We start from the raw sequence: 24,010 nt of genomic DNA, 5'->3' as shown, positions 1-24,010 counted from the left end.
CTTATGTCTGTCTGAACAATCACCAAAAAAAAGAAAACAAGACTCAAAGAAAGATTGATGGTTAAGCTGCCTTAACTTGAGTTGTCTATAAGATTATCTCATTAACATTACTAAACTTGTTTTTAAACTTACAAGTTAGAAACCAGACTTTGAATACAATGCAATTTTACTACCCTGATAATTCAATCAACAGATCCCTTAGGTCCGAATTAAGCATTAAAAGTTAAAAAAAAAGGGGGGGGGGAGTAGAAATATCTGCAACACTTACAGCAATGTACTGATCATAGGGGAATTGCACTTTAGGAATGGTAGCACCATGTAGTGTTGTTTGTAGTGAAACAGCAGGATTATCATGTACTTCAACTGGTACTTCTACCCTTTCCACTATAATGACAATAAATGAATTAATAAGGAATTAAATGAACAAGAGGGATACATACAATACTCAGTGTATAGCGGCGAAAAAAAATAATCAATTTTTTAATCTCTCCTTTCTTTTTAACAATGACAAACCATAAGATATAGCTTACATATTATATTGATCATAAAGCATGTAACTTGAACATCATCTATTTTATTATTGCATCAAGAACAGCTATGTACATAACTCATGATAATGTAACAATATCAAATATAACCCAATTTATTTTGAAAATTCACATTTTTACCAAAAGATACTGGATACATTGTGGTGTTACAAGGGATGACTTACCTACACCAGTAGTAATACTAGACCGTCTTTCTGTTCTAGTAGCTAGTGGTAAAACAGTGTGAGGGAGTCGATTAGATAGTGTTTTAGTTGGATGTTTACGATATCTATCTAACAACAAATGGTAGATGGCACTGTGATGATCGTAACTATGGTCTTCTATAGACTGTAAAACAAGGAAGAAGGAATGAAAATGCAAATCCATATTCAAAATTTTTACTTATCATTATTATTATTTATTCAATAAACATTATTATGAAAATTTAGCCAAGAATATTCTTGAATTTGGCTGCTAACTAGAACTGGTTGCTATGCTATATGGTGACCATTTTACACAAGTTTGTCTGTATGATAACCATATAATTGCTATTTATCATAGATAGGGTTTCAATGTATATGACAGATTATAATCTTTTACAGAGTTTTTAAAAGTTAAAACAAATTTATCAGTATAGGAATATATTTAAGAATCTAGTTAATTGGAATCTTAACAACATCAAGCTAGGATATCTTTTATATTAAATAATGTGTGTACAATTAGTCATCAATTGAACCTAAATTTTTATATTTTTTTTCCAGATCTATTTGGTAAGGCAAACAACCATGACAATAATAATTTATTTATCTATACAGTATTTTTAACATATAATTTTTTCATGGAAAAATGGTCTTAAAGCAAATCTTGTCCCTTTTACATTGCTTTATACAGAAAACCAACTTGATTTTAATGTAACTCTTGTGATTTGTCAGTTATTTTGAAGAATGATGTAGAAATTGTATTAAAAGTGATAGTTAAACCAAGTATTTGAAGACTACATCCAGAATGTTTAGTAAAATATAGAGTGTATGTTTTGGTTGCGCAAGATAGAGCAATAATTAAAGAGAAATCACAAGAACTTGACTCTGAATTATGTTTCATGTTTCATGACCTAAAGAATCCCTGCAACTACTTAAATGATAGGACAGACAAATACATTATCATTACTATGGTCTCAAATGATGACACAGTAACTACAGGTTATTAAAACCAAGTCAAATCAACATGTACAAGTCTTCTCAGTCTCTTGTCAAGTGAGAGATTTTAAAAGGCAGGGTAATGGACGTCTATTGGATAATAATAATAATATCAAGTTGTCTCTGAGGTTCAAAAACATGATTCCTGGTTAAAGATAGGTAACTTAATGTGTATCTCAAGGCACTAAGCAAATGTACTCAAATGTATCTTAGCCTGCAAAATATCTGGATATCAATATTTCCTAGCAACATATATTGATTTGTTGGTGATTAAAAAAAAATACTGAGCAATTGTTCTCTTTTACATGGAAATTTATCAAAATAAAATAGTACCTAACAATAGCACAAGCCCAAAACAATCTGGCAACAAAATTTAGAAGTCAGAATATTTGACTGCAGAGGTCAAAAAAAGTAGCATCCAAAAACTGAATCTATGTCTTTACTACTTCTAACTCACTGCAGGGGCCAAAAATTCCAAAAATGTACACCTATGATCACCTACCTTAATAGTTTTTTCTCGGTCCATACCCATCTGTTCCATAAAATTGAGGATCTCGTCACTAATATCATCAATATCAGCATTACTATCAGTAAATATATTATACTGAGATACTAAATCACTAAAATCATCAGTTTCATCAGCACCAGACGTCATCCATGTATGATGAATAATCTTATCCATATTAAATCTTTTACTAGGATCAACAATTAACATACCTCGTATTAATAACTCACAATCTAAAAAGAAAAAAATAATGCATAGTGCAATGAAGGGAATGTTGGCAGACAGGGTACATACTTTTTTCATGTCCAACAATGAATTAACTTTATGTCCAACTGTGCTCATTGTTAGATGGTTGAGTAACCCTGTTGATTAAGTAAAAGCACTAGCTTGTACAGCACTAAGAGCTGCATGCATGTCATGAATTTACAATCTAAAGTACAATTATAATTCCTCAGATAGCAGGAACAGATCAAGAGAACTTTACAGGGCTTGGAAAGGTACTGAGGATGCAACTATGTTTCAGGGACTAGGATAGAAGGGTGGGGTGCTTTGTTATGCTTTATATTATTAGAGCATAAAGTTGATCAAGCTTATCTAGATGCATCTTCACAATGTCAAACTATTACAAACTTCAGCTTATACCTTGACGTCAATAGTAACCTTTCTTGTATCACAGAATGCAGCAATTTGATTGGATTATGACAGCAAATGCAACCAAAAGGCCTTTGATTGACTGTATTCGCTAGCATACAATCCAATCAAATCACTGCATTTACATACTTCTCTCAATAAAGGTCATTATTACTTGAAATTGTGAAGATTTTTCTAAAATTAAAACTAAAAACAAATTGGCACATATAAATAAAAACTAGATCAGGAAGTGTTAATAATTCATAAAATTTAACCCTCCAAAACCATTTGATACCACAATATTCAAGTGGTGTCAGGTGCTCCAGAAGGAACTCTAATATAAGACAGTTTTATTCTATGTGCTAACTGATAAAGAAAGAGAATAGCTAAATCTTATTTTCATCAACATATAATAATTATAATCATCAAACTGAAGTAGTTGTTGAAAATCTTCATGTTCATCTTATTAATAATTCACATTTAAAAAACATTAGCCAAAGGTAGCACCACATCTTTCAACAAGCATTCAAACATGGCCCTACAAGTATCTATCTATCAAATCTGATTTTTGTTTGATTTTTTTAAAACTCTAAATGATGAAAACATAAATAAAAATTTAATTGGTGGATATCCAGTTCTTATTCAGTGCATTGATTGTTTTGTTACAAAACTAGATGCAAGAAAATTTGACAAACAGTAAAAATACAAAATAACATCAACAACTGTGTGAAGTCTCTGAATTGACAAACAAAATCAAAGAGTGGCTGAAGCAGTTTATCCATCACACGGTCGTGATCATTTATCAAGTCATAACTTGCAGGATTTGAAAGAGAATATTATTGATAGAATAAGATAAATATCAAAGTATCATCACTACATGCTTTACTGTGTGGGTAGATATTATTTCACCATGACCTACAAGTCAACTAAATAGTGCTTGGAATTTGCAGCCTAGTTTCCCCAGTCAGTGATGCAGGTCCGAGAGGTCTTTTGAATTTTATTTGTAACTTCTATTAAATTAAACTTAAAGGGATGTTAAGAGGTTTTCTTAATTTTTTATGTTTATCAGGGACACTGAGAGCATCAATTTGCTCCATTCCAATTTTCAATCAGGCATCTGTGGTTTCTGTGCTTCAACTAAAACTAAGTGTTTGATGACATCACTATTCACAAGGTCTTATATGATAAAAGCATATATTTTTTTGCAATTGGTGATGTCATCATACATTTAATTTCAGTGGAATTGTAGGAATCACAGATGCCTGATTGAAAATGGGAATGGTGCAAATTATTGATATCATAAAAACTTTAGAAAACATCTTAACAATTCCTTTAATAATTCTTTTTTGACTGCATTAGCACACAATTCTTCTAAAACAATGTCATAAAATGAATTGATTTGGTCTTATCTGACATTTTAGATTCATATTTTTATCATTAAAAGCAATGAAAATAATGACAAGCCATAACAAAATCAAAGAACTTGGCATTGGCTTGGCATTTGTATAATATTGTTGAACTTCTGAGTGATTTTTTAAATAGTTCTATCAGTAAACCAATAGCTGTTGTAGCAGATCAATACATTGATTATTTAAAGGTTAAATCCTCTGCATGGGTATTGTGGCGCCTTAATACAATTTACATGGACAAAATTTCAATGGAACAGTTTGCAAATTTTAATCTTTCACGGCAAACAAACTTCTTCAAAAATAAAATAGAGAGGCAACCAATATTTCTCCAATTCAGATTAAAAAGATACTTCATGAAAAGGACAAAGCAGACTATATCAAAAAGACTGCATGAAGTATCATAATTTGTCAAAAGGAAAATGCATAATTTACACCAAATATTCAAAAAGTTTGGCTCTCTTGCACAAATCATACTGAAACTCTTTTTACAACTATAACTAATCAGATTATTACCAGGAACTCCACCCAAAATCCCATACTGTAATTGTAATAAATCTTCATCCATATATAATTATCTAGTCATTGCAAAATTTTGAGTTTCAAAAAGTTTAGGGATACCCTCATATATTGACAAAAGATAAACTAGCAAAACTTGCTGGGTGTTTAAAATTAAATGAGAAAAGATAATCCTGTATTTTGCAATTAAGTCTAAAGTTAACAAGACATCAAAATTAAACTAGGATGAACCTATCTTTAACTATCAATTCATAAAAAATCACTTTGACATTGAGGTATAAATAATTTGCGTATAAAAAAAACTTTGATGTAATGCTCAAGTGATTTGCGTGGAACAATTAAGTAGATGAGATTGACGTCATTGACAGTGAGTAAAGACGTAACACATTATTGACAGTAAACAATACACAAATCAATAATGTAAAACGTCTCTAATAATATCTCTCTCAATATTCTCTAGTTTATATAGCCTTATATTCTTTCTATAATTATCATTGCTATACGTAATCTTCTTCAATATCATATTTCAACATTCTAATGTTCTCTTCTTTATTCAAATAATATCTGTTCAAATATTAGCCAAAATGCAGAAGGTCAGCCTTCATAGTTGACAGTAGGATAAGGTTAAGCTTAGCTTTTACAGCTACAAGATTTGTTTTTATAGATATTCTGCTACAAGTAGATATGTTAAAGGCCATTGTTCACCATTTTCGGAAGTTGATTTTGTATGAATATATGTAAACAGTCTTCAGAACTACTTCAGAATTGAATGCAAATCGTTCAATTCCTCCAAAATACTGCAAACTAAGGATTTCACTACTTATACATTCCTTATATGGCATAAATATATAAAACATTTGGTCATTTTAACTTTTAAACATTCAGTGTACACATGGATATGAAGGCTCAAATTTCGACAGTGAGATGTGAACACAATTACTGATTATCTCAGCTAAGCTAAAAAATTCCCGTTTCTGAGACTAAGAAGGTACAATTGGTCAAACAGATGGTGTATGTGTCTGTTTAAGCTTTTTATTCTCTTTTTACTTTTTAATGATCTTTCTAAAACGTCTGCAATCATTTGACATTACAATTTTTGTCAGGCTATTTTACCAAACCTTTAAAGATGAGTTTCCTTATTTTTCAGTGTCAAATTAAGCAAACTATTTGATTATTTTGTGTTTCTAATGAATTATCATGTATTCTTAATCAATATGTTCTGCATATCATTAAGAGTTTTAACCAATCATAAATATCCATGTATGTACAGTCTGGATAAATAAAAAAAAGACTTTTTGACCTTTTTTGACCGGTAACTCATTGGAATTTTGCTAGTAATTCTCTTCTAATTTAGCAAATTATGAATTTATTCAGGACATGTGAGACAAATTGGTATTTTTCCAAGTCATTAGAACACCGGTACCTTTTATTCATATAAGTTTTAGCATTTTCATTTTCATAAATGAAAAAAGGGAACCCATCTTTAACAATGAGTAATGAAAACACACTCAAAACAAATGAGCTACATTGGCACAAGAAATGTAAGATTTATGATCAAAATACATATATTTCCACACAATGATTTAATCAAATTTAATATGATCCTAATTAATATGTCTTTGAAACATTGACAGATTCAGTCATCATTTTACACTGGAATTGTTCATGGAAGTACTCTGAAAATTCACACGTTTTTCACCTTTAAAATTTTGTGAACAATTTTGTTTCATTTATGTCAGTATATCGTGGTACATTTTTCGACCAAATAATATATGTTACCAAAATTATTTCACATTGATATTTCTAGACTATCATCCTTTAAGATTTAAACATCATCTCAATATTCACATATCAGCATATAGCTCAAGATAAACTTGAACAACAAGAAAAAGCGATAGAAATCATACAAGTTGAATTTACAGATGGTACAAAAATAATCATGCATAGAATTATGAGAAAACCATTGTATTGTTGTTTTCTATTAGATTATTATATAAATATAGTTAGTCAGTACATACTCCCACTTCAAAACCTATCCTTTTATGTACTGAAAAAGAATTGATAATTGAATAATGATACAAAACAAAATAAAGCATACTTAGCACTCTTACTTAAAAAAATCCTATTTACTTACCAGTAGACATAAAAAATGGAATGCGATATTTTCCACTGAGAACACGGGCCCTTAAACTCTGTAAAGTACTTCCATCAAATGGTAGAGCACCACACACCAAAACATACAGTACTACTCCCATACTCTATAAATAGAACAGTAAACAACTAAATGAATGTAAGGGTGAATGAAAATTAAAGGAATTAAAGTATTGTAATATTTTCTGGGTGTGCTTGAAATCCTCTCTGTGTGAAGTATTGAATGATAGCATGACATTATAGGTAAGAACTGAATGTTGATAGCCTTAACTTGTGTGGCATCTTTTTTGTTGAATTGTAGTAAAAATTGACCTCAAGTCTTTATTCTGAAAGATTCTTATAGAAATTGAGCTCTATCAGTAGGTGACAAATCCCATTATGAAAAGTTTTAAAATGTTGGTAACATCAATTTTACAGACTGTTTTTTTCATATATCAGCTTAAAAATACTATGATAATCTAAATTTAAGATTAACTTTGCATCAGGCATTATTTCCTGTTTATTCCAAGGATGCAGAATTCAGATTAATTGTAACATGGTATGAACAGAATGACAGACATTGTTTTTATGTCATATTCAACAGACCATAACAAAATAAAACACATATAAATCATAATATCCCCCTGAAGAAAATTACAGTTTATGAATGAAAGTAAAACATCCATCATTTAAATTAGGCCAACATTTTTAAACATACGTTACTTCATATGAATAAGAAAGTTTCATTATTTTGCTTTGAAGTTTATCAGAGAAATTCCCATACCATGTCCATTATCATTGCCATGAAGGTAATATCTACGGCCTGTTACCCAAATTTAAGTACCAGCAAACCAAGATATTAAATTGGTGAAAACTACATATTGTGCTCAAAATGTAGTTTTTCAGAAGCCAAAATCTTCCCACACCAAATCAACACAAAACAAAACAATGGCAATAATTGGTTAAAAACAAAATTGCAAGATAACTTATGTAAGAAAATAAATCATATTTAAAGATGATTTGATGTAAGGTAAAGAAGAAATGTAATTAAAGAAAGTATTACAGAGGAGATAGGGTCAGTAGAACAGTAGATCAGCCAAATAGATTTGAACACTATAGCATCATAGTCACTAATAATTACCATCTTTTAGTCAAATCTTCAGAAACTCGAGAATTAATGAAATAAAAACCTCCCTACCGGCAACATCAGACAGGCTTCAACATTTTAAAAAAACGTTTCCTTGAGAACAAAAAATAATTTCTCACTAATGAATTGTAATTGATAGAACATAGAGAAAAGACGGTGAAAATAAAAATGTTGAAAAGGGATCTCTGTCATTGTTTTGAAGAAATATATCAAAAGTACACTTCTTGTTCAATGTTGTTGATTTGTTTCAAGAAATGTTGAACAGGGACCTCTGTCATTCTTTTGAAGAAATATATATACATTTCTAGTTCAATGTTGTTGATTTTTTTTACAGGTGAAAACAGAAATGTTGCAATGCTGGTATCAGTTGTGATAAACAAGAGGTCATGAAGCCAATTAGCCACTAAATGTCTTCAAAACAGGACACATTCAATTATACTGATATGTTTCTACCCAAGGAGAAAGCAGTCAACTTTCACTATAGTTCTAGAATGGCTACACAACTGTTCGAAAAAGGGACATTTTTGATTAAAGAACTGTAAGATGTCACCATTCAGAGCCAGTAGTAATCTTCATTATATTTGTATAAATTGTTGACTGTTCACCCGTTATCCAAGTAGTAACATAATTAAATATTAAATCTACCACAATGTATGTATTTGTATGTTGTTGATATATACATTTTTTTTCAGATTGTTATGTTAATCTTACTTACCCAAATATCTACTTTAGGAGCATCATATTCTTTGCCTTCAAATAATTCAGGAGCAGCATAGGGTGGACTACCACACCATGTTTTTAATTTACCATTTGAAGAAAAATAATTACTAAAACCAAAATCTACAAAAAAATAAAATCTTATGATAGAGCAAAAAACAGCTTACTACGTAATCTATGATTTACTGACTCGCTTATCATTACTAGAAGAAGAAAAAATTACTTTAAAGAATGACATTACCTTAGTCTTAATGATCAGAAAGAGTGCTTACAATCTTAAGATCTTGCCTCCACAGAGTTATATCACTAATTAATGCTCTTGCAGAAAATGTTTACTTTGGCTCTTATTAAAGCATTTTGAATCTAATTCCAAGCTGCAAACATAGTACCATAATGTGATGCTTGCCAAATCTTTAAATATCTATGTTATCACTCTAAATTTTGTTGGTGTATTGTTTGGAGCACTGCCATTAAGACATCCATGTCAAGTTTAACCAATTAATTTGTATTTTTTAGAATAAATTTGTGATCTATCATAAATCTTAAAAATTATCACTGAAATACAGTTGCACTGATTTGAATATTAAATGTATAAGGGACTGTGTTGCTATAAAACATAGCTTGCCAGGCAAGGTAACATGTATGCCCACTTATCAGAAATGACAACAATGTATGCCCACCTATCAGAAATGACAACAATGTCTTTAGTAGCTTCATAATGAATTTTCAACTAATCTTAAAAATATTTATAAGTTAAAGACAGTTCATCAAATGCAAACATTGACGTACATACAAGGGCAATAACTCTTGACAGATTGATCCTTTTGCTACCAATATCAAACTCTACTGAGATCTCATCGATATATCTACATGCATTCCAAGTTTCATCAAGATCAGATAAAAACTGTAGCCTCTATCACTTAATGTGTTTTTATTGATTCAAGGGCAATAACTCTCATCAGATAATTACTAATTTTGACCTTGACCGAGATTTCATCAATATATACATGCATACCAAATTTCATCAAGATAGGATAAAAACTGTAGTCTCTATCATGCCTAAAAGCCAAATATGGCGTGTTTTTACTAAGTCAAGGCCAATAAATTGTTCATCCAATTGTTACCAAATTCGAATTTGATCAAGATCTCATTAATATATACATGCATACCATGTGTATATAAATATATAAACCTAATTTTCTTTATGAATCATAAATAAGGTATATATTTATAGCTATTTTAAATAAAGAAATAATATAGACAACTAAATGAAGCTATATTAGATGGTTAACTCTAGAATTATCCCATTAAGGGGACAGATGCGCCATTTTTTTGACCAATCGTACCTTAGTCTCAGAAACAGAATTTTTTAGCGAAGCCAATCATAGTGATTACAGCACACTGAGGAAATTTGTGACTTCAAATCCATGTGTGTCCAGAATTATTTGAGTTTGAATGTTATGACTCATCAATTTTAGATACTCTATGATATATAAAAATACATGTATGGAAATAGTGAGTAAAATTCCTAGTTTGAAGTATTTCTGAAATTTTCTTACATTTCTAGTACTTTTGAAGATTATATGTATATTCAACACTCAGATAAACTCCCCAAAATGGCACACCTGTCAAATATACTATCAACAATCAGAGCTATGAAGCTATATGTGATCGTACAACACCCCTGAGCTAATTCAGCATAAATCTATCTAAGATACCTGGAGCTATATTGATGAAAATTTCTTACTTTGAGCTTTAAGCGTGTTTGACAGTAAATAGTAAATCTGAATCTTACAGCACAAATATATCACCAAAAATGTTTTATTGATGATATTCAAAAAAGATTCCATTATAATTTTGATTCCAAGCAAAAGCATGTCTTCAAAGCTTCTTAGAACAAGTCATGATTGAAACATTTCCTTTTTAAGAGAATTGAAAGGTTACAATATAAAGCCATGTATTAGCCTACAGACAAGTCTTCTATAACAACCTTTTAACAAGGCTATATTGATTGAAAATAACTTGTCTTGTAAAAAATACCTTTACATCAGCCATTCAAGGCCTCAGATGAATAGTTTTTTTCTTTCAGAATTACAGATATCAGCATATCCTGCTGAAGCACTTGGATTGACTTTTAATGTCTTAACTTCTAGATAACTATAACACATAAATTCTAAACTTGAAGTTTCTTGACGTAAACATTTTTTTATATCAAAAACTCCATAGCTTTACATTATATTCCTCAGTATGGACTAAACTTAAAGACAATTTCATAAAAATTCAGCAGCAAATGCATATGAAAAAGGGACTCCTTACCTGCTATTTTTATATTTAAATTGGCATCAAGAAGTAAATTTTCAGCTTTAAGATCTCTATGTACAACTTGTCGACTGTGACAATAAGCTACAGCAGCTACTATCTGTTTAAATTTTTTTCTAGCTTCTTTCTCATTCATTCTACCATGGGCTACTAAATGGTCTGAAAATAGAAAACACTTTTCATGAGATTTGAAGAAAAGTCATTCAGATTTTTATATGATATCGAGCTATAGATTTAACACTTCCTTAAGCATAGGACCATATAAAACCAAGTTTCACACTCTTGATACCCTTAACATTTCCACACATGCCTCTCAGGTGCCCCATGTTGGATTTGTTGGATACCAAAAAGTTATAACTTTTTTCTAGAACAGCATGCAAGACCACCATCTTAAATTTAAGTTGGGTAAGCAGTTTTGTGATATATGCCATCTAGTTCATATCTGGATTGACAACTACTGAGTTGGAACATTGATATTTTGACTTTAAGACAAAATGAGTCACCTATGGACTTTAATCCATTAAACTAAGTAAGTAATATTGAAACAGGCTTACAAGAGTTTTTCAATAGTTACTCAGTTTAATGGATATATCGTGTTATATAGAGATTTTATTCTTTTATCATGGCATCTGGTAAGTCTAACTGATGAATGTATATCTTGACCAAGAGGTAGTATTCATTTAATAATGATTGATGCATGAATTTATTTTCAATGCTCAAAAATCATACTACTTTTGAATCATACTACTTTTGAAAGTCTACAAATTTGTCAAAAGTTATTCTGGGATATATCATTAATATCTGCAGTCTGTAGCCAAGGACAGAGCAATCATTCTAAAGAACACAATTTTTTTGACAGATATGACACAAACTATTAATTAAAACTTGATAATAACAAACTAAGGCTATTTGTTTATATTGTTTGTATGAATTATAATTTTGAGACCACAAACAAACAACCATTATCTAATTATCCACTTTATAAATGTCTGAATAAATAATTAAGTTTATAAATTACTATCAGATTTGTTGCTCATGATAACCATATGTGATATATTCAATATTTTTCAAAATATATCTTCACAATAATGTAATAACTTACAGCTAAGTTCTGTTGCATTTCCTTCTTTTAATCAATAGGCCAATAGCAGTTACATTTTAAAGTTAAAATAAAAGTAAGTCAGTCATTGTAATTTCTATTAGCATTTTCTAGCAAATAGAACAACGCCGTTTTCATAAAGTTATGGAATTTCAAACAAGTAATCTGTGAATGGTACTCTAGCCTTAACCTTGTTTCAAGTATAAGTAAGATCAAGCAAAGTATGGGCTGTTTATTGCAGAAATTCTCAACCGGACAAATTAAAATCTTGTACCAATATTCATCTTGAATGCATAATAAATGCAGAGAATCTTGTAAGATCAAAATTTCAATTGATCATTTAAGAGCACCAATCTGATATGACTTGCAAATACAGATAAATCAACAGCTCTGATATCTACACAGGATAGGTTGTACGACTGTCGGATTGGGGAACCATTCTTATCTTAAACTTTTAATTTTACATAGAAAATGCTTTAAAGATCAAAATTTCAATCAGTCATTTAAGAGCACCAATCTGATATGACTGGCAAATAGAGATAAATCAACAGCTCTGATATCTACACAGGATAGTTTGTACGGCTTAGGATTGGGGAACCATTCTAATCTTAAACTTTTAATTCCTTTCATCATTTTGTGCTTTTATCGTTCCATCCTGTAAGCAAGTGGTAATGACCATTTGCAAGCTATAATTTGAAACATAATAGTCTAAATAAAGATTTGAACATAGCTTGTTCAGTAAATTTAAATTCTTGGTTAAGTCAGGTTATGTTAATTATGTGGCTTCAGGGTCAAATAGATTTAGTCAGTTGAGTTTATTAGATGTTCAATCCTTTCACAGGATTGAATGAGATTAAAATTTAATCGGAAGCAAATAAATCAAATCATTTTGCAATGTGTATGACCTGTGTGGATACATGTCATAATAACATAACATATGTATTAATTGTTAAAGTAGCTGATTGTTGTTATTTCAAATTTATTTGTTTACATCTGATAATCACCTCCCTAACAAGACAGACAGATGATGATACTAGACACCCTTACCTATCTACTGAATTATCTACTATATAATAAGTATTCATTTACAAGGTATAACTAAGCTAAACATCTTATATTCCAAACACTTTTACTGGCCATAGATTGATGCATACTGAATTATAGTCTGAGTCCCTATTTGTCAAAAAATCAAAAAATGCATTAGAAATTTCAAATGTTTAAGAAATCAAAACAAAATTTCAAGACTTCAATATGAAATATTTTTCTCCTCGTCAGAGACCTTTCCCCCCAACAAACAAAACATATTTGACATGGAGCACGTACAGAGCACCGTCTTTTAATTTCATGACAAAAATATATTACAATCATACAACTCATTACAAAATAAATTCTCTAAATACATACAATCAAAACAAATTTTTAATGAAAAATTCACGTGCAGAAAGTCGTTGACGTAGCGCTGAATGATATACAAAGCATTCCTTTGCTATTTATAACACCTTCAGAACAGTGCCCCTGTGGCTGACTAGCAACATGAGAAAACAATTCTAGTATAATTCAACCTACAAGAATTTAATATAAACTTAGATTAAACTGATCATTCATAATGATATTATTTTAAAGTTAACTTTACTAGAAAAAATTATGTAATTACAGTACATGTTATATATTGAAAATAAAGAGATTATTGTATTTTCCTTATCATTCAAATAACTGTTATGTCACATTGTACATAGTTTCTGAATAAAAAAAATCACAAAATGTCCTTTCAATTCTTTTCAATGCACTTTATATTGTCAGGGTAACCTATACATTCTCAATAATTATATAACCTTGAAATTTCCTTAATATTTTTCCGTATTCGATTATTAGGTCAAGGTTATTCAGGTCCGTTATTTCATACCCTTGACAATTTTTGTATCACTTGGCAGAGGACTTTCACCACACTCATTGATAAAACCAATTATTTCTGTGTCACAAAAGTTTCATTGAACAGAAGGTTCTACAGAAGAAACAGGTCCTTGGAAAACAATCTAATTAAAATTAGATTACAATGTTGTTTCGTTACTTTTGTAATCTAACAAGATTTGTAGAGTTGGTTTATTTCAACCAATCACAGCTTGTCATGCAGAATCCGTGCGTAAATTTTGATAAAAAAATTGTGAAGCAAACCTGAAATAGAATGATTTGATCAATCATGACTGATGATGCTTGCTTGTAAAAGTGATTCTGATTCACTTGAAAATGGTGGTGGTGATATAATTACTTTGTAGTGTCACCATTACATGACCTTGGTATAAAATAAAAACTCTTAGGCCACTGCTTAGTTAGTCTGAAGCATTCTGAACAACCTTTGATAGATTGATTAGACAGTTATCAGCAGCAAAACAGGCGTCTTTTCAACCCTTTACATCCTCCAGCCAAATGTTCACAGGTAATCATGGAAAACAGTTTGGTCAAGATCCAGTTGATGGATAAGACTCATAGAAATATAGTTACCCTTGTTAATTATGGATGTTCTGTCTATAATTGTTTTGTTACAGACGTCAAGGAAGGTCATCAATGAAAAAATATATCTTGTTGCATAGCGTGATGTGGATCTCTTGTATTTTAAATTGATATTGTTAACAGCATATAGAGTATGAAATTATCTGTCTCTCTTAAACAAACAATTTAAAACTATTTACATGATTCTCCTATTTCAATTTCATAAACCAGACAGAGTTTTTTGCATACGAATCAAGCAAAAATTGTACACATAAAAGCTTAATGAAATTGTAAGAACTAGAAATATTTTGTGTTAAAATGATGAAAATATGTCTATGATTACATTTTGAACTATCAAATTTACCACCATAAAGACATCTTTGTCTGCTGCTTAGTACCTTTTAGATCTTCCTCTACTAAAGAGTACTGATACTTTCTGATAAGGAGAGAGGGTCTGGCATTGAGCCATTAAAACATGCTCATCTTTTCCATAATCTAGAATTAACCTTTTGAAGACACTAAAATCTTATTTAATATGTTTCAGTTGAATTATATCTTTGTCAAGCATTAGCATGTTATATATTTTACAGTATTGATTATTATATAGATCTGAACTATGCTCAGTTCACAAACTCAAAGTGGCATCACGTATTCTACAGTTGTTTTTTAATAGAAGAAAATAATAAAATTTATATAGAAAACCTGTTGCTGATGATTTGTTATAAGCTTTAAGTCCATATCATAAAACTGTGTTTTAATTCGAGCTCTTGTATATAACTAGGACTGGGAGAAGAGATTTTGTTAGGGTGGCAAGGCTTGCTTCTTTTTAAGAACAACTTCGCTCTGAAACTAGGTCTGTCAACATGACATCTCATTTGGAAAGTGTTATAATGTTTATTTGGAATACATATTGTAAAAAAAAAAATTTAACAGAAGTAAATCAAACACCAAAATGAAAAGATTTTCAATTTTAAGACGAAAACATAAAAATTGACAGGTTCTAGAAACGAATTACTAGCAAAGGATGATATGATTAGAAGTGATTCCACTTAAAGACGTAAAAATACACTCAACTTTACCAGTGACAGGAAAATATAATACAATTTGTATTTCCAGTCAATAAAAGATAGCATGCCAGGCAAGGTAAAATGCGCCCACTTGCAGCTTTGATTTTGATTAAAAGTATTTGGCAGTACAGTAACAATTATCAGTATAAAATATTCAACCTTCAGTCATACACTTTTTTTTTACTTTTTGGGGCGATATTACCAAGTTTTGTCAAAATCTGTCAAGAATTGTGCCATCTAGAGTGTTGAGGAGCTAAAAAAGGCAATAACTCATACTAAATATTTTTCGGATTTTTCGGGTGATTACGAACACTCACACCAAGTTTCGTCAAAATCTGTCAAGAATTGCACCATCTATTGTGTGTACAAGCAATTGTAGACGGACCAACAGATATGGGTGACAACAATATAAGCCCCCCCATTTCATGTGTGCGTATAAAAATAACCCCAAAGGACATCAATATATAACGTTTATGAAAGTCTCAAGATGCTCTATCATTGCTTTGCAATACAATTTAAAAATGTCAAAAATTAAGAGAGCCAATACTCTATACATGGCAATTTTAAAGTATAATAGATTCCAGCCAATTTCTTCATTTCCCATGAGAATATTAGCACATTAGGAAGACTCCAAGAACAGAAAACTTGAAACATTGAAAGAAAATGATGAGTGCTTCACAGTGTGAAATGATGTTACGTCATTACTGACGTCAATGTAGAATCAATGTGAAACAATATGACCAGATTTCCCTTGAACTGTACCATTGTTAATAGACAATAAGCTTAGGGAAGTTTTATAAGGCCTTGTAGTGTCTTAATTAATTAACGAGTCTATCTCACACTGTCTAATAACAAATACCAAGAGATTTATTTCTTATCAGTTTTACTGTGAATATTATTATTATCAAGTACAAATACCACGATATATGAGGCAACACATCTATTATATATGTATTCTAATATCCTTAAATAGTATTCTTTTTCTGAATCATTTACTTCTACAACTTTTACTTTAAAATTGGAAAACTATTACATTATATCAAGTTCATAGATCATCTGTTTAATTGCGTTGAACTAGCCACACAAAGATTGGAGATCAAATTATCTTATCTTGCATTCAACAAAGTTTTTAGTAATAAAAATTTAAATTTTGAGTCTGTTATCCATCAGTATCTGACACAAACTCCTACACTGAATGTCTCAGGTAAAAAATTTTGATGCAGCATAAGAACAGATTTCATAAGCCGCGTTTAGACTGCCATAAAAACTGGCCCACTTGAAGTGAACCGTACTCGGTCCGGACTCGTCCCGGTTGGCCTGTACCGTTTACACAGCACTGTTTTCACTGGGCCAAAATCAAAAGTAGACCTGCTCTCCAGTCTGAGGAGGCGAAAAAACACAAACATACAAAATGGCACCCGCTATAAACAAAGCTATGATTTTGAAGTTTTTGTTGAATTTGTCTCGTTTAAAGCGCAAACGAACCTTAAGAATCTTTTTTTTTTGAGACACACAGCAATGAAAGTGCATGTTTGCGTGGCTAAGTGGGCCAAGTTGGCCTGGTCCAGTGGCACGTTTACACAGCACTAATATTTTGCCGTGCCATACTCGGTCCAGACCGAGACTACCTCTTCTTGCGGGACTCGGCCCACTTGAAACTAACACGGTGCCGAGCCCTCTCAACCCGTTTACACAGCCACTTTTTGTGCCGAACCGTAATCGTTGGCTGTCTAAACGCGGCTATAGAAATACTACAATTAAACCATTTTTATCAGAAGTTTTTAGGCTAGTTTTGAGTTAAATGCCCATCTGGAACAACCTGAAAGTTTCACGGTACCTTGTCCAAAATAACTTTCTTTCAGTACTGTGCTTTTTATTATTTTTTTTAAACATTTCCTCAATCTCTGCTAAAAAAACATAATAATTAAGAAATTTCTATAAATAAGATAAATTAAGTTTAATAAGTCAACTTACCAAATATTTCTCCCCCACTGGCATATTCTGTTACTAAATATAACATTCTTTCTGTTTCCATAACCTTAAATAAACCAGAGATGACGTAACATGATCTGAGTCTTTTCAGGATGTCAGAGATTGTCATACTTTACTATATAGGGTTGGGAAGATGCAAGACAAATTGTAGCATGATCCATGTTTGTATCATCATGCTAATAGTTGTCAAATTAACTATCAAATTCTAGCAGTATCAATATTTAGACTTGAACAGATTTTCATAAGTTGGTTCCTTATTTGATTCATTTATATAAATACAACCTTAATCAACACATTTTAACTTCAGGTTATACCAATACCCTCTTTAACCATTGCACAATACCAAACAGTTTTCTCTTAGTCTACTCTAGCTAAAAATACTAATAGCACAGAATAATGCAAAATGTTGAAATATTTTGTTTGAGAATATTTCGGTCACCTAAATACAGTAACAAGCACATGACATGATTTTACTTTTTGTTAATATTAAAAAAGAAAAAATTCTAAGATTTATAGCTTTCAAATCTAAATGAGGTGACCTGTACCAAATTCCACAATGTATTAAAAAGACAATGTCATGTTATGTATAAGTCATTTAGTCATGTTTAATATAAAATGTTAGTGCCCCAGATAAACTGAACCCACACTCAAACTCAAACAATAAGAAAGAAAATAAGACAGATGATTTATTGACACAAATTTCCATCTTTTGTTTGGGTTGTACTTTTTTGAACTCTCAGCGATCAATTAATTTGGAAGATCAATTAATTTCGAAGCAGACCATAGACTTAGTATGTCTACAACATACTGATCACAAACAACTGATCCAATTCCTCTAACCATGTACCAATGATCAAGTGTCAGTACAGTAATAATCAAATGTCACTGATCATGTACTAGATGTCTTGATTATGTAGCCAGTAGGGCTGCAACGATTCCTAAAGTGGCGATCCGGTACACTGAACGATACTTGTTCAACAATACGATTTATTGCGATAATAAATTGCAATTCTTTGATTAAAAGGGAAAGAAAAAGAAAACTGATAATAAATAACATTTTAACACAGTTTAAATTATTTTGGCACGCTTAGAAGTACAAAATTCACTTTTCATCATTTGTTACACACAAGGACTAACAAAATAAATAAAATACCAAACCATCAAATACAGCTTTGTAGAATTATTTTATGACTATGCAACTCATATTACGTTGGAAAAAGAAAAAGTTTATATCAGATCCCATGCATTTATCTAACACTTGGCATATTAATATGTTCTCTTTTCATCGTTTATAACAAAAATTAAAACTGTTGAAGACAAATTAACACGTGAAAAGCAATTTTTTAACATTTGAACATGACACAATTTCTAAAATATGTGAGGATTCCTTGCTATTAGTCATTACAGGGAGTTAATTACATTTATGAGAATCTGGCCGATGTATCACGATTATTTTATTCTTCCGCATTGCATCGATAAGAAGGAACGAATCGCGGTTCATCGATTCAACAGTGAATCGTTGCAGCCCTAGTAGCCAGGTTTATCAAATGGTTTATTCCCATATCGCCCCTTCTCAATTGGCCTCCACTTTATTCCCATTTTCCCGCTTCCCATTTTGCCCCTTTTTTGCATTTAACTATTCCTAATTTTTCCCTTTTTTAATTTCCTCCCTTTCCCATATATATATTTCTCCTTTTATTTTGCTCCGGTCTTATTCCCCTTTACCCCTTTTTCAAAAATCTGCCCTTTCCTATATACACCATTCTACATCAAATTATATAATATCTAATATCTACTCCTTCATTATATCTGGTGGGCTTTGTTTCAATTAAAGATGGGTTTCCTTATTTTTTTAGGTTTCCTTATTTTTTTAATGTCAAATTATTTTATTAATTGGTGTTTCTAATGAATTATCACCTATTGTACTACCTTATTGCATATAATTTAGTGTTTTAAACAAAACTTTACTTTTTCACCTTTCTTGATAGGTCACTCATTGGAATTCTGCTTATCATTTTCTTCTAATTTAGCTAATTATGAATTAATTATGGACATGTGAGACAAAATAGTATTTTTATAAATGAAAATAAGGGAAGCCATCTTTAAAATTGTTCAATAGACCAGATTGAAATATATATATAATATCAAATTATAGAGCAGCATTGTTTAACAATTTTGATACAATGAAAATAAACAGTATTGAATTTCATAATCCAATTTTAGAATATACTAAGACTTAGTAGTGCAAGGTCGCATATAGCTTTAAAATATAATATCTGTAAAGTTTATAATAAAATAAGCCTAGCCGCAAGCATACAAGACTAGAATTTTTTTAACACATTTATTTACTGGGGACAAAAGACTCATTCAAGGACACAGTAATAAAGTGAGGTTTATCTTACAACCCAATGTTTTCACCAAAAGCTAATAACTTTTTCACTTATGAGTACACTCATGCATATAGATTTCACTCAGATTACCAACAATAAGAAATCTTGATTGTTTCTATATACTACCAACTATCAACTTCAATCAACTAAAATATTTTAACTGGAAAAATCGACAATTCTAGGGGCAACTGCACACCTAGTGTGTTGGAAAATAAAACATGAAAAACTGTAGGCAAGTGCAGTCTCATCTAATGATCGTTAAAGTAGCATGTCTTCATCTGATACTTTTTCTGAAATGGCCAACTTTCTTGTTTCATGATGAGTGATTGGATTGGATTGGATTGGATTGTATTGTACACCAGCAAATACAGCCATTGAGAGCTCTAAATTTTATATCGAGTGCTCAGATTGGCTGTATTCACTAGCATACAATCCCATCAAATTGCTGCAATCACAAATTTCTGTGAAATAAGAAATTGGGCCATTGCAGTCAAGGTTTAAGATAAATTTATAATACCTTGACCATTGTCAAGATGCAGTTGTCTGTGCATTCAGGTCAACTAAATCCACCAAGTGACATGACTCTCCCAGATGCAAACACTCTGTCAACATGTGCTCCCTGTTTTCACTGATCATGAAATATATATTACTCAATAAAAGAATCTGCTTACCTGATATAAACGAATAATGTGAGGATGTTTTAATAATTTCATTATTTGTATTTCACGGTAAATTTTCTTTAAATTATCCTCATCTAGTTGTGTTTTATCTATGATCTTGATTGCTACCTGAAAAGAAAATACAAGTCAAATAAGTCGTTTAAAATCTTTTATTCCAAAATCAGCCATGATAAAGGTGATATGCAACCAACATCGGAATTATCACATCATAAAATCCAATGCTTCAAAATCATCTTATTCATAATCCAACATCGGGTTTGTCTACAATACAACAAAAAGAATCATCTGAAATCAAAATAATCAAAAGAAATGATGACAGTTTAATATGATCTTGCTTTCCAGACATTGAAATTGATAATGTAGTTATAATGGATTGGAAGACGTCATTCTGTTAACAATAGGAAAAAATATGGTAATTTACAAAAGGAGAAGAGGGGAAGGGAAGTGGGGGAGATGAGTGAAGTGGGGGAGATGAGAGAAGTCAGGGAGATGGGAGAAGAGAAGTGGGGAGGGGATGAGAGAAGAAAAGTGGGTAGGGGATGAGAGAAGAGAATTGGGGAGGGGATGAGAGAAGTGAAGTGGACAAGGGATGAGAGAAGTGAAGTGGGGAGGGGATGAGAGATGTGAAGTATGGGGGTGAAGATATGAAAAAAGAAGCAAATGAAAAAGATAGTCCAGTTGACTCATTGTATTGGCTCTTTCACATTTATACATGAGCTAAGTTTTCAAGATCCTGTTTATTGGCTGATCCTTGGCATCAACAACAAATTCCATGATTATCAATGTGTTATATTCTAGAAGATCTGATCTGTGGAACTGATCTATTCATGATCATTAATAAAGGATTCTATCAACAAGCTGCTCCTTAGTCAAAGCTCTTGATATTAGTATTTCCAGGGTCTGTAGTTTGTACATGAAAACATTTTGAAATTCTTTACATTTTTATTTATCATTCTATGCATATTTTTACTTTTTTCAGACAACTTCATATCAATGTTTCAATTTTCTTGAATCTAGTTGTTCTATAATGCATGAACTTTCTCAACAATAAACATCTAGAGTTCAAAACAAACAACAAATAGTACTTTTCCTGAGGCCATTTATCTCCCAGCACATCATGACTCATTTACTGAGATCGAGTGACAACCATCATTGTGGAGTGTAAACACCTTACAGCCAAATATTTGATACATGTTATTACATAGTTATACTAATCACATGTCAATAACAGTTCATATTCGTAAACATTATCTTATTATATCTTAATCCAATCCAAATGTCTTAAATCTGATATTTTCATTCATATTTTCTACAAATTTTTTGTTTCAGTACTCATTTTTAGCTCCCAACTTATCACAAATGTCATATTTTCATTCATATATTCTACAAATTTTGTCTTACATATCTTTTAGTCCCAAACAAACATCATGATATTTCAAACATCTTTGACACAGAATATCACACTAATGCCATGCAATGCAATCAAGACGACAGCGGTCTTAATATTTTCCGTTTTTTACTAATAATTACCAGATATAACTTATTAACAAGAACTAACGTATTCCTTGTTCTTACTTCTAACCCTAACTTGCACTTTTTAAAAACAAAGAGTCATACAATTTGCTTAGTAAGTGATGCGCTGATGTCTAGAGTTTCTATGCATAATTCAGGGAAAGGCTCCATGTAATAATAATAATAATAAAATCTTAAATAACAAGTGAAAAATTAGGCCCATGGCCTCTTTACAATTTTGCCTGAAACAAGATAACATAAAACTCAATACATATCAAAAAATATTACAGAATGGACATAATATGTGAACAATAAAATAAAAGATGTAGAAGGCTATTTGCCAACTAAAGGTATAGACATGTGGGAGGGGAAGTTAAAAAGATTGCATAAATAATTACATGTATATTTCAAATTTGGTAATGGGTGTGTATAAATTTGGATACATTTTTTCTAAAGGTTTTTATGTTGGTAGAAAATCTAATAGTAAACGGTAAAGAGTTCCATAGAGAAGGACCTGTATATTTTTAAATATTTTTAAAGAGATGATTTTTAGATTTTGATATTTTGCACCTTAAGTTAATTGATGAGTATTCTTATATATTAAGATAGTGTTAAGATATGAGGGACACTCAAAGTTTTGAGGTACTGTACATGTGCATAGAAGTAAATGCTCCTTTTTTTTGTACCATTTTTGATAATGAAAATTTTGCATACTGAAAAATTGGAGGAAGGAATAAAAATACATAGCTCTAGAGAAATTGTCATCTAATGAATAACATAAAAGTGGAAAGCGAAATTTTCTTTCATTGGTATTGGCAAGTATGTATTGAATTTTGTGTCCAAAATTCATGTTTTTTCGTGTGATGTCTTCTACAAAGAACTAAGATATTTGAAGAGATGAAAATAATTGGCAAATGTAACAAAATCATGACCAGCCAAATCATGAACAAGTGTAATGTTCCAGTGTCACAACTGTTTTTAATCAAATTTTCAATTTCCAAAGCTTACATTGATATTGTACTGAATTGCATACCATATCTACCATTTCAAGTGCCTACAATTCCTGATACCCTTTATATTAGGTGTACAGAACTTCAATGCATTATATAAGAAATATAATTCAATTGAAAGATTACATTTATTTTAAATGATGACAACTGATTCAAAATCAACCGTGAAGCAGCCAGTTCTTGAAGTAAATAGAAGGTCTAGTATTATGTACCAGAAGGTAAACAACATGTGACCATAATATCCCTTCTGTTAGCACAATGTACAACGTTGTATTATAAAACAACCGGAAACAGCTTATATCAACCTTTTCTAACGGTAAAAAAACGTGAATGGATGCCAAATCTTGTAGAGCAAGATATTAACCAATATAATACAACACAAGGACAAAATTAAGTCATTGAATCATTCTTTGCATGTATGTCAATATACCATTACATATAAGTGTATAGTATATCGTTGAAAAACAGTGATATACTCTTAACTTCAGTCAGGTGACTTTTTCACAGAAGAATATCTCAATGACAAAACTTACCTTTGTCTTTGTAACGATGTGAGTAGCTAATTTAACAACGGCAAAATTCCCCTTGCCGATTGTTCGTTCCATTTCATAATATCCAACTCTTACTGGGCCGCTTGCCCCCGAGACGGGTTTCACTCCCGTCTTCGCGGCAGCCAT

The 24,010-nt window shown here is 31.0% G+C and overlaps 1 protein-coding gene across 1 annotated transcript; it reads right to left on the bottom strand.

Moving 5' to 3' along the window:
- Positions 1-656: 656 nt before the first annotated feature.
- LOTGIDRAFT_219153 (hypothetical protein) lies at positions 657-24,010 on the bottom strand (the record flags this gene model as incomplete). The annotated part of the gene is made up of 8 exons (XM_009062565.1): positions 657-875; positions 2,226-2,461; positions 6,918-7,041; positions 8,776-8,900; positions 11,094-11,255; positions 17,724-17,787; positions 20,803-20,919; positions 23,867-24,010. 8 exons carry the CDS (start codon positions 24,008-24,010, stop codon positions 657-659), a joined length of 1,191 nt encoding a protein of 396 aa, XP_009060813.1.

This window comes from Lottia gigantea (assembly GCF_000327385.1).
Source record: "Lottia gigantea unplaced genomic scaffold LOTGIsca_52, whole genome shotgun sequence".
Classification (NCBI taxonomy): Eukaryota; Metazoa; Mollusca; class Gastropoda; family Lottiidae; genus Lottia; species Lottia gigantea.
Note: the sequence above shows the minus strand (reverse complement) of the source record. Positions and strands in the feature narration are given on the sequence as shown.